Here is a 12,670-nt window from a genome sequence, read left to right on the forward strand (position 1 = left end):
GCTAAACCATAAGTGATAAACTTACTGCAGATTGCATTAGTGTATGTGTCAATAAGTAACAAGAAAGTGCAGTAAAGAAATGTCAGAATAAGTTTGAGGTTGAGGTTATGTGGAAACTGTCACTTTTACACGGGTCAATGACGTGATGCAACCCAGTGTCCATATGGTGTAACCAGTATATTTTCATAAAAATCTGATTTATATACAGGAAAATAAATGTGAACTACAACGTGGAATAAATATAATGAACTTTTGCAATGCAACACTGTTTTTTTGACAGATTTTACATCATATATCAAAATGTATTTAGGAAAAAACTGTTGTCGTCCTGCTCAATACTGACAAAATGCTTTAAAATTTAAATGCAGAAACAGCCCAAAAATGTTTCTTTTCATTTGATGTTTTATAATGCAGTAATTATTTTTATAAATACAATTAAATACACTGTAGGTGGATAAAATATTTAATATTTATCATTCTTTCGTGGTTACACCATTTGACATTCAGTCTTACTTTTGGTTAAAAAATGGTGCAAATGTCATTTCAAATGATATAAAACCGACAAAAATACTAAATCTACATTTTAACAAACCTGATGCTGCTTTTGAGACAATCTTTTAAGATATTTTTTGAATTGCTCATCTTGCCAACTGTTATTTGTTACTGACGTATATGTCAATAAGTAGCAAGAAAGTGCAGTAAAGAAATGTCTGAATAAGTTTGAGGTTGGGTGGAAACTGTCACTTTTACATACTTGTGAATTTTGGAAACTACACCCTGCTTTCACTTCTGTGTCTTTCCTCTCTTTTCTTTCTTTGCAATCGTTCTCAAAGCTGCACAATAACCAGAGCGAGGGCCTGCAGCAGATGGTTGACTCCTCCGAGCTAATGCACGAGAGACGAGTAGCTTCCAAGTATGAAAATGTAACTGCGGTGTTTGCTTGCGTGGAAATTATTTCTCTTCTTTAAACAAAAAAACAACACAACAGAGATGGATGTAACACCACTCGGTCCCACAGCGTTCATCATATTCAGAGCAGGAAGTGAACAAAAACTTTCAAACAGTTACATATTGCGTGATATTGGCTGCGTCTGACAGGTGGCCGACTGTCATCATCCTCAGCTCTTGAAAGTCAAACCTGTCTGGTCAAACTGTGAAAACCGATGTGGTTAAATGATGAAAAAGAGCTCCATAACACCAACAACCTATGTTTAGGGGATGTCCCAATCAAGTGTTCAACCCCGCCTCCTCCCCCCCCCCGAGTCCGGGTCATTTAACACGTGGATATCTTATTTGAAAGGTTTGTTGATGTTTGCATATTGTAATTTATCTGTAATCATCTGTCAGTGTTGGTCATCTTCTGTACTGCTTTGGCAATAAAGACTTCTGATCTGTCACGGCATAATAAAGTTTATTTGAATTTGATTTTAATACTGAATATCTGCTGATACCAAGTCCAGATCTGATAAGTGCATTTCCCTCGATGATACAGCTGCACAGTGAAGTTATTAAAATCAATCCAATGCTTGACAACTGAATAGCTCTGCAATGCATTAGGAAGAAAATGCATAATCAAAGCTTTTCTTCAATGTTTTCTTTCCTGTTTTTTGTTGTTAAGTGTTTGAAATATAGTAAAAAAAACTGCAAAAACCTGCATTTTTTTAGCTGCTCATCCAACACAATGAATACAATTACCCTCTCTGTAATCTTTGAGGCCATGTCTCCGTCTCGAGGAAATGTCTCTCTTCTTTTTTAAAAACTATTCAGCATCAGTGTAGCCTTGGCCTGACTCATCTGACTGAACTCACTGTATTTTTTTTTTTTTTTTAGGTGCCATATCGAATTGGTGGTATTGAAAGCAGCTCTGTAACTATATCACCTCGGGAAACGCTTGCATTGCAGACTTTGCAAGACGATGTTCTGCTTTTGTTTCCGTATTTCAAATATTTTCACACTGCAGATACATTTCAGCTGCAGGTATGATTGTCGGAGTTCACTTACGCATCCTGCCACAGATCGAGCTTTTCGTTTACGACACCTCCTGTGATAGCTGAGGTAAAAACTGAGATTGGGTTTCAGGTCTTGCTCATTATAGCCAATTAGCATAAAGATCTGATCCTTCTCCGGGGTGATGCAGTATCTCAAACTTGAGAAACTGAGATTCACTATATGTGGCTCCTCAGATACAATTGTGAGAATTTGGCAACCATTTATAGACTACACTATAGACACACTTTTAAACCCCCCACTTCCTTTCTGAATGTGACTCCATATGAAATAAATAACACTAACTTATTGTCCTGTATCGATCTCAGACTTTTACTTTGTCTAACTGCCTCTTTTCTTCATCGTTTTTCTTTTGGTATTGTTATGCAGCTGTTTTATGTTCAAGAAAGCCAATGAAAATATGTTTAAAAATACAAATACAGCCGATACCGATTCAGAAATGTCTTTATCAGCCCTGTTAACAATCTTTGAGATCAGATCAGGACGTCCCCACCTCCGTTTCTTCACGTCTCTGCACGTCGTGAGCACATATATCTGAATTCACTGTTTACGGTGAAGCTGCAACATTGCATAATCACAAAGTGACCACACAGCCACCTAACACACACACCCAAGAAGGCCAGTAATGAAAAGCTTCAGCCAACAGCTGATGCCTCTGTGCTGATGAGGATGACGCAGTCACACCCGCCGGTCAATGAGCTGCCTCGACTCTAAACTTCTGACTCAGGCTTCTGTGGGGCAGAGCAAAATAAAACCGGGCCTTGTTCTGACACTGAATGGTGTTATTATATAACTTACAGATAAGTAACTGAAGAGTTTGCAGACTTTTTTTTAATAGAGAATGGCCCTAATGTTTTACTGCGATGTTAAAAAGCTTTGTCTGTGAGTTCAGGATAGACACAACACAGTTTATTAGTCACTTACTTACAAAAACCTCAATGCAATTAAGTTGTTTTAACTATTTATACATTTAACATGTGTTTTTTTATTGGATTGTTGACTCATTTCATGTGCAAAATGTTGAAAACAATGTTAAAATACCTTCCACAAGGAACCAAAACTCACAGAATTGTCTTAAAATTGCTCACAAAGTCTGACTTTCATTAAAAAAAAAAGTGTTCAGTTTATGATGTAAATCTTCACAGCTGTACAACTAGCATTTCCTCATTTTTACTGACTGAACCAAAAAATTATCAAACAGTCAATCCATTGACAAATAGTTTCAGCAGTAACGTATCAAGCAGCAGTTATCACATTGATACTCCTTCCTTCATTTAGCCAAACCAACACAAAGTCAAAAAATTCAAAAGTACAATGAATATAAGTTTGCAAAATAAAATTAAGCAATTTAGCAAGGGGTAGTAAGATCAGTGCAGACAGCTCAGACTCAAGCAGTTGAATACTCAAATTTCAGGATATTTGCTCTATGATTGTCTGTGTGAGAGTGTGTCTGTGTGAGAGTGAGCGTGTGTTTTGTAACCTCTCGGGGACCTTTTTCCGGTATAAACACCGACCTTGTCAGGACTGTTAGTCCAAATCAGGGACTAAAACCTGATCCTAATGAAGCAAAGCGTCATTTTCAGGAGGTCCTGGTTAAGGTTAGGGGCAAAGGTGTGACTTAGGCTTAGGTTAAGGTCAGGGGTTAGAGTTTGGGTGTGACTTTCCACAAAGAAAGGAAGGGCAATGAAATGTCCAAAAAAGGATAGCTGCGCAAACTTGTGTGTGTGTGTGTGTGTGTGTGTTTCAGTGAGAGAGAGAGAGAGAGAGTTCTTTTAAGGAAATGAAAAAAATGAACAGTGTCGTGCTACCAGACACTAACATGGGCGTGTAAACCTTGTTCAAAGTATGAGTCTGACTACTTTACATGCATAATACTTCACATTTGTTTAGTTTTTACAATAAATACTAGCACAAGCTGTAGTCATAAGCTTTTAAAAAAGGGTGGAGAGCACTTGTGTTTACAGTTTTTAAACTATAATTGGCAAGTGTAACATTATATATGGGGTCTTTTGCATCGGGTCAGCTAGAGCTCATAGTTCATACATCTTTTTTACTGACTGTGTAACATTATTACAGGTAATGTTACAGTTGATGGATGGCTAGCTTTAAACAACACAGTATCCCCACCGTTGCTATCATATTACATGTTTTATATCCTATTTTGCACATTTTAAATTGCCAGCGCTTTTTGACATAACTTGCACTAGTTTTAGGGGAGTAAAAAGCAGGATAAGCGGTGTGAAACAGGGGAAAGGGCGTGTTAGTGAGTGTAGCTGTGTGCTAGCAGGCTGCGGCTATGCTACACTAACCAGCTAGCGATTTTTAGGGGAACGAAAACTTCCATAACACCTGCAAGAAAACACACAACGGAGAACCGACGAACCCAGTGGATAAAAACCGACCAGGACTTTAGCTTAGGGTGCATTTTACAATATGTACACGGTTCCTATTTTGAGTCAGGACCGTACAAGGAGCCTCCGTTAGAGAGAAGTCGCAAATGAGCGGAAGTTGAGCTAAAAATAATAAAGCAGCGGCTGTAGCTGTAGCTGGAGGGGGGCCTCGCTTTTTCTCCTTCATTACAACAAACACTGTCGATGCAGGGGATGCAAGGCGAAAGGGGCTCAAGTACAACCCCGAATCCAAGCGTCGACACCCCCGCAGCTTGGGGTTATCCAGTGATTAAATCGGCATCTTACCTTTTCCTCGTCGGATAGCTGCTCCTCATGATCCGCCATCTTTTCTTCCGGCACCACCAGCTTGTCAGAGCACCGTGACGTCACCAGATGGGTTGGGTTTCCAGGCTGGCTCCAGCAGCTCTGTGTGTGTGTGTGTGTGTGTGTGTGTGTGTGTGTGTGTGTGTGTGTGTGTGTGTGTGTGTGTGTGTGTGTGTGTGTGTGTGTGTGTGTGTGTGTGTGTGTGTGTGTGTGTGTGTGTGTGTGTGGAGGTGTTACAGATAGCTTAAGGCCACATAAAGCATACACACTTGCATAATTCATTAATTGAGAGTTATTAAGTTCATTATTTGTTTTTTTTTTTGTGCAGATAATTTAATGGTGCTGTACTTCAAACTCAGTGACAAATAAGGGTTGGCAAGATGAGCAATTCATAAATATCTTTGTACATTTTGTGTTGGTTTTATGTTATTTGAAATGGCATTTTGCACCATTTTTTTTTAAACCAAAAGTAAGACTGAATGCTCCTGAAAATGTCAAATGGTGTAACCACAAAAGAATGATAAATGTTAAATATTTGTGCATTTAAGTGTATTTATAAAAATATAATTACTTTTAAAACATCAAATGAAAAGAAAACAATTTAAAGTATTTCTATATTTAAATTTTAAAGTATTTTTTCAATATTGAGCAGGACATGTCCTAAAAACAACCTTTTTTTCTAAATAATTTGTGACAAATTATGTAAAATTTGTTTAAAAAAACATAGTGTTGTGTTGCAAAAGCGGATTATATCTATTCCATGTTTTAGTTCACAATTATTTTCCTGTATATAATCAGATTTTTATGAAGAAATTCTGGTTACACCAGTTGACACTGGGTTACATCACATCATTGAACCATATATGCAGTCTTGGGGAGTAACAGGATGTAACAGTGTTTTGCAATTTAATTACAGGTTTTTTTTTCCTCATTTAAACATGTTACTGAATACATATATTTATGTTTTAGTTCTTGGAAATAGGGCTGGGAGATATAGATAAACTCAAATAGAATATATTTGACCAAATAGCTCGATATCGATATCCCAACAATATTGTAGGGATCAGTGCTTAAAAAAATATTTACACAATGAAATTTTGATAAAACACCAGTAATTTGGATATAATGATTAAGTGGGTAAAGGCAAATAATAGAACAGCTAGAACAGTCTGGTAAGTTCAGAAAAGTACATAATTTGACTGTAATGCAGCCTTTAAAACCAGAAAAAGACAACACTGTATGACAATATTAAGATATCCAAATTCTTACACGATATCTAGTCTCATATCATGATATCGATATAATATCAATATATTGCCCAGCCCTACTTTGAAATCTATATATGTTTTATATTTGGTAAATGAATCATGACGTGGAACTTTTTTGGAGCACAAATGGGTTTAAATGGTGTCACAGTACCAATTAAGCCCATGCCAGACTTCTTTATTTTATATCCCAAAATCTACATGAACTAATGAATACATTTTCAAATGAGAGATAAATCTTGCTTTATAAGAAATCATGTCAGTATCCATGAAAAACAGCTGAACTCAGACTTTGGTGCGCTTAATGGGTAATAGGATAAATTGATCAAAATTGAATCTGCATCTATTCTGATTATCAATTAATCATATATTTTCAAGAAAGCATGCAGATTCTCTTATACAAGGATTCCCATGCTGTTTATAATTATATTTGATATTAAACTAAATATTTTTGGGGGGGTTTTTTGGACTGATGAGGTCACAGGAAATTCAAATGGGTATTTATTTAACAATTTTCTGACATTTTATAAACAAGCAGCAGATTTATTGACAAGACGATAATTTTTATTTGCAGCCATATTGCAAAGTGATTACATCTGAGGTTTATATTAAGATTTACAGGCCCAGCTGGTATGTTTTCCTATGCATTGGGGGGGGGGGGGGGGGGGGCGCGCGCTTGCTTCCCTAATACTCACTTTACTGAATCAACAGTGAAACCGAACTATTCCTTCTTTTGCAGATCCTCCCCCCCTAAAGCCCCTATAAGCATCCCTAGAAGTCATTAAGGATCACATTTGGAAATGCTGGTACAAGATAACCCTTTTTCTGTTAATTCTAAAGTCTTTATACTCTCTATTAAAGTTGTTATCAATCAGCACAGACACCATACTCACATCAAAGTACCTTCATTTTTTTCATTGAATGTGTGATTATCAGTTTAAGCATCTTTTGTCAAATGTAATATGACTGAGCACACATGCCCTTTCAAAAACAGCTTCCTTTTTCCATGTTAATATAGTCCTTCACATTAACACCTGAGAGCTGCCACTTCAAACATCAAGTATAACACTAACAGGCGGCTGTTATTACAGATGACAGCAGCTGTTCAAGGAAAGCATTCCTCTGACATCCATGAGGAAAATGTTATGTTTGAGGTATAATTATCTTCTTTATTGTCACAATGGAAGCCCTGTGATTAACCCTCCTGTTGTCCTCAGGTCAAGGAAGGACAGGAGTAAGGCGGGAGGAAGGAAGGAAGGAAGGAAGGAAGGAAGGAAGGAAGGAAGGAAGAAAAGGAGTGAGGGAGGAAAGAAGGAAGGAAGGAAGGAAGGAAGGAAAGGAGTAAGGGAGGAAAGAAGGAAGGAAGGAATGAGGAAGGAAGGAAGGGAGGGAGGAAAGAAGGAAAAGAGTAAGGAAGTAAGGAGAGAAGGAAGGAAAGAAGGAATTAAGGGAGGAAGGGAGCAAAGAAAGAGGGAAGGAGGGGAAGAATGAAGGAAAAATTAAGAAAAGAAGGAACAGTCAAAGGAGGTGGGGTCAATTTGACCCGGGAGGACAACAGGAGGGTTAACCACTCATTCATTCACAATGTGTATACCATGTTTCCCCCACTAGGTGGCGAGCTAAGACTGTTTTCTGAAGCTGGGTTTTCCCACAGAATCGTCTCCCCCTTGAGACGGAATGAGATCAGTTTCAGTGCCTGACTCATTCCCTTTCACGCCAACAATAAAACACCATAACACTTAATGCTTAACACTGAAACCCGCCAGTCACACACAGAGAGAGAGAGAGAGACAGAGGGAGGGAGAGACAAAGAGAGAGAAACAGAAAGAGGGGTTTGTTAAATATTATCACAGATGGTAGAATCATTGTTAGCTTAAGGAAGTTAAAGGAATTCAGTGTGACCACTAACAAGAAGGAAGTCTGGATGATTGGACTCGTGCATCAATGCATCCTCTTTGTAAATGCAGTATCACTTGTCTACATATGCAAACACAGAAACACACACACAACCTTGTTTTTGTCACTCACTTGCATCGTGCTTATCCTAACCTGACCCATGATTGCTACGTTTTGTAACCCTGAATCTAATCTCAGCATAGTACTCCAAAAAATACAACAACAACAAAACAAGTCTTAACAATAAAACTAATATTTAACCTTGTGGAGACCTGATATCTGTCTCCCAAAGCAAAGCAAGGAATGGCAAATGTATTTGGACAGCACATTTCAACAACAAGGCAATTCAAAGTGCTTTACATAAAACAAGAAATGCATTGAGACAGGATATAAAAGCAACACATGGTAAAACAAAAAGACATTTAAATATGATTAAAAGTGTTTAAATGGAGATAAAATGAAGCTAAAATCGAGTTAGACAGAACTGAGAGTTGGAGCAGATCTGCAGTCTTCTGGGAGTTTGTTCCCGATATGTGAAGCGTAAAAACTGAACATAGAAGCTGAACTTTGTAATTGTCTTCAATGCAGGAATGAGTCCATGACTACACCAAGATTTTCTGGCTTGGTTTGTGGTTTTTAACGCTGACACTGAGCCTCAGTTTCCTCTGACGGAAGGTGAGTCCCCAAAGTATGACTGTGACCGACAGATATCACATATACATATACTCATATATAGTGAGTATATGTAAAACAGATGTACTGGTTGCCTTAGTGATGGAAGAGGTTTTTAGACCCTTAACCCTCCTGTTGTCCTCGAGTCAAGGAAGGAAGGGAGGAAGAAAGAAAGGAAGGGCGGGAGGGAGGAAGGAAGGAAGGAAAGGAGGGAAGAAGGGAGGAAGAAGAAAGGAAAGGAGGGAGGAAGAAGGGAGGAAGATGGAAGGACGGAAGGAAGGAAGGAAGGAAAGGAGGGAGGAAAGGAAAGAAGGAAGGAAGGAAGGTAGGAGGGAGGGAGACAGGAAATGAGGAAGGCAGGAAAAAAGGACAGAGGAAAGGAGGAAGGTAATGTGGAGGAAAGAAAGAGAGAAGGAGTGAGGGAGGGAGGGAGGAAAGAAGGGAGGGAGGAAGGAATGAAAGAAGGAGGGAGGAGAGAAGGAGGGACGGAGAAAGGAAGGACAGAAGGAAGGAAGAAAGGGGGATGTAGGAAGGAAAGAAAGAGAGAAGGAGGGAGGGAGGAAGGACAGACGGAAGGAAGGAAGGAAAGAGGGAACAGTTAAAACAGACGGGGTCAATTTGACCCGGGAGGACGACATGAAGGTTAACCTAGATTATTTAAGTAAAAGAAGCAATTACACAGTGAAGAATATACACGATTATAAGAAAATGTCCTGAATTCAAACTAAAATTACTATTAATATGAAGTATTATCAGTATTAAAGGTATTATCAGTATTCGGTGCAAAGAATCAAACTCAAAGGTCCATTTACTAATGATTCAGAGCTTTCAGCCACACCTCACAGTCTTAATGCATTCATCTAGGTCACATGATGACACCTGAGCCACCTCCATTTACCACATGAAGACCATGAGATGGGGATGAAAGCTCAAAACTACTCAGAAGTGGACCTCTTATACTTTCTTCACCACAGACAGTATATAATTGTATATTGTTGCATCATTTTCGTGAATTCATGAATAACATATTAGAATGTTATAGCTACTGATGGTTGAGCTATAATTTGAGCTATTTCTCATACTCTGGTGGTTCATCATTGTATAAACTGATCATACAATGTTAATCTATGAAATTATGATTGTAGCTACGGGCCTAAATGTGAGATAAATATATCTAAATTCTAGAAAAACCAAAGGAAATCCACTTGAAAATATATCTGAAATGTTGTGAGGTAGAAACAACATAAATGGAAATACCTATATCAAATTCAAGAAACTAAAAAGTATTGTTAGTAATTCAGTAAATCTTACTCTTACTTTTGCCTCTTAGCTAGTTGATTGAGCTGCTTCTCTCCAGAGAGGAACAGGGAGTCTAAGACAGGAGCGATCATACTGTAGATTTACAGTAGTAATACTAAGATGTCCTACAGTCACATCACAATAACTCCTACTTTTCTCACCTGGTTGTCATTTTACTGCAAAACCTCCACTGAACTACAATATGACCACTTAAAGCTAAACTGCTGCCTGACTGCTATGATCTCTCCCGGCTCCCTGCCCCTTTTCCCTCCGAGACTGTAATTTATCCCTCCTTTGAAAAAAAACCTCAATGTTCATGCAATACCAACGCTGTTTGTTTAGGTGAGGTCACTTTGCCTCCGTGCTCGCGTTGCCACTGTATTATACCGTTATTACAGGGCCACAAGCGATGAGAGAAACGATGATTGTAATCCACGTCTTTTCTACAAGCCTGAGTCTGTCCATTCTTCACCTTCTCTTTCATCCATGAACAAAAGAGTCCTTTATCATCTATGCAATTATTGTATCTATCATTAGAGATGTACAGGAACTCAAATTAGACTCATTGTCTCACATGCAATCCTTTCAGTGTCTTTCCTGCTTTTGTTTCTCAACTGTGTCTCATCTGTTACTCAGTTGTGTCATTGTCATTTCATCTCGAAAATCCCATTAAATAGAGTTTTTTTGGTGCTTTACACTTAAATTATGACTGAACTTTTTGTCTCTATCTCCCTTTTGAGGCCCCACTGTCGGCACAAGTTTGCAGAATAATTGTGCTGCTTCAGATTTTGGATGAGGAGGCATGCTGGAGGATCAAACTGGGGGATTTTTTTTAGAAGCCCTGTAATTTGCCTTGAACTTGAATGGCCTGCAGTGCCGCCATTGTGTCGACAGCGGAGCTACTCATCACCTCTTGGGACCAAAAGGGAGCATTGAGAACTCATCTGAAAAGGAGGCCCCACTGTGACTCACCCTCAGCCAATGGGTTAGTCACTTTGGATACTCATTACACTCTTCCACTCACTTAGACGATAATCACCCAGAAGACTCAAAAGACACTAAAACGCTGCGATATTAAAGATGCAGAATGATGAATTGTTAAGATTTTTAAAAGAAAAGGAGCTCCTCTTTTGTGTGTGCGAGTATCATTTTGGTGATTCCATGCTGAGTGATTGTGTCCCTCTCTGTTCGCCACGCCAGCCCAGAGTATCAGTGTGAGAAATGTCTTTTTGGCAGTGCATCAAAGTCTAAGGAGGCAGTGCCATGGGGACGATAGAAACTGTGTTTCCACACCTCCTGACAGTATCTAGTGCAGTCTGCTTTGTGCCAGCTCAATAGCTGCTGTGTTGAAAAGTGGGCAGTGGCAACACAGATAGATGAGTGTGTGTGTAGTGGTGTTACATGTGCACAGTGTTAAAAGCGCTGCTGAGGAGGAGCCTCGTGGGGTTAGGTCAGGTGATGGCTTTTAGCAAATGTTAGATGATATATGCAAGATCTATCACTGTACTCTCAGTTAAAACTTGCAAATGAACAGTGTAATTTACTTATAAGTAGCAGCCATGGTTGATGAAGTTTATGTTATTGCTTAACATACATTTTTTATTAAGTAATGAACTTCACAAATTACTTTAATTAAAAAAACACTTTTTTTTTTTTAGCTTTAGCACAGGATGATGATGTTGGTCTGTTGGTACAATGAGTTGGTCCAGACTAAAATATCTCAATCTTGGCATTTTATTATTACAATTTAATTCTTCATCATATCAATGCTGCTAAGTTAATTGGATTGCTGTCAATGACAAATTAAGTATCTTATCTTAAAAATAAATGGGTCCAAGTATTTAGGTGCACAAAGGATTAAAGCAACTGACTTTGGTGATTCCCTGACGGCTCCTCTAGCGCCACCAGCTGATCAAAGTTTTTACTCATTAATTGAAACACCTCAACATCTATTGGCGCAGATGTTTATGATCCCCAGAGGATGAATCCAGATGAGTTTGGTGATCCCTTACTTCCCTCTAGCGCCATCATCAGGTCATTTTTTCAATCATTTACTGTCATACTGTGCTTTATCTAACAGTGTAATTTTCTTTACGATGAGCATGACAGTGTGGCAGAGCTGCTAGCGAGGCTGTCGGGTCTTAGTTTCGTTCATCTGAATCTAAATCATCCTTGACATCGGAGAAAGGAGTTGACAAAATAATCTCACCTCAAAGTCTGCTTAGTTCAGGGATGTCCAAACTGTTCAATAAACAGCTGTGTCACTGCATACCAAGCAAGCACACTAAGCTTGACTCATTTAATCACCTGATCTCAGTCTTCAGACAGTTGATCAGTCAAATCGTGTACTCTTGATTTTGGAACAAAAACCTGCAGGCACACAGCCCTTTATGAAATAGTTTGGCCAGTTTAGTTGCTTGTTCTGCAGCTTTCTACCAAAGAACATCAGTTGATGGAGCTACAGATGTTGAAACTTTCACTTTTTTGCCAATGTTACCATTTTAAGTTGTACAAAAAGTCTTGGGTTATTTGTGTTCTCGTGTAATTCTACATGTCTAAAAGTTTAATTTGTAGATTTAATGCATATTTAACTTTTCAAAAGTATGTATCCACCCTTTGATTCATTGGTTTTATAGTCATATGTTCATTTCTTCTCATGCTGTCACCTGTCATGTAGAAACACAAAACTATAGCTTACTACAATCTCATTAAACTTGAACTTCATCCTGGCTGAAAATGCTGAGAGACACACTGGTTTACAAAAAAAAAGCACCAGCCCCGCCCTCAATCGTCCATATGGCCCTTCTGGGACTTTGG

General features: G+C 38.6%; 1 protein-coding gene across 1 annotated transcript in view; it reads right to left on the reverse strand.

The window, feature by feature from the left end:
• Positions 1-4,776, reverse strand: part of LOC133982158 (F-actin-capping protein subunit alpha-2) — a 30,215-nt gene extending 25,439 nt beyond the window's left edge. Inside the window, exon 1 of the mRNA XM_062421092.1 lies at positions 4,704-4,776. Within this exon, the coding sequence (XP_062277076.1) occupies positions 4,704-4,742 (39 nt within the window). The 5' untranslated portion in view covers positions 4,743-4,776. The remainder of the gene's footprint in view (positions 1-4,703) is intronic.
• Between the last annotated feature and the right edge of the window lie 7,894 nt (positions 4,777-12,670).

This window comes from Scomber scombrus, chromosome 6 (genome assembly GCF_963691925.1).
Source record: "Scomber scombrus chromosome 6, fScoSco1.1, whole genome shotgun sequence".
Taxonomy (NCBI): domain Eukaryota; kingdom Metazoa; phylum Chordata; class Actinopteri; order Scombriformes; family Scombridae; genus Scomber; species Scomber scombrus.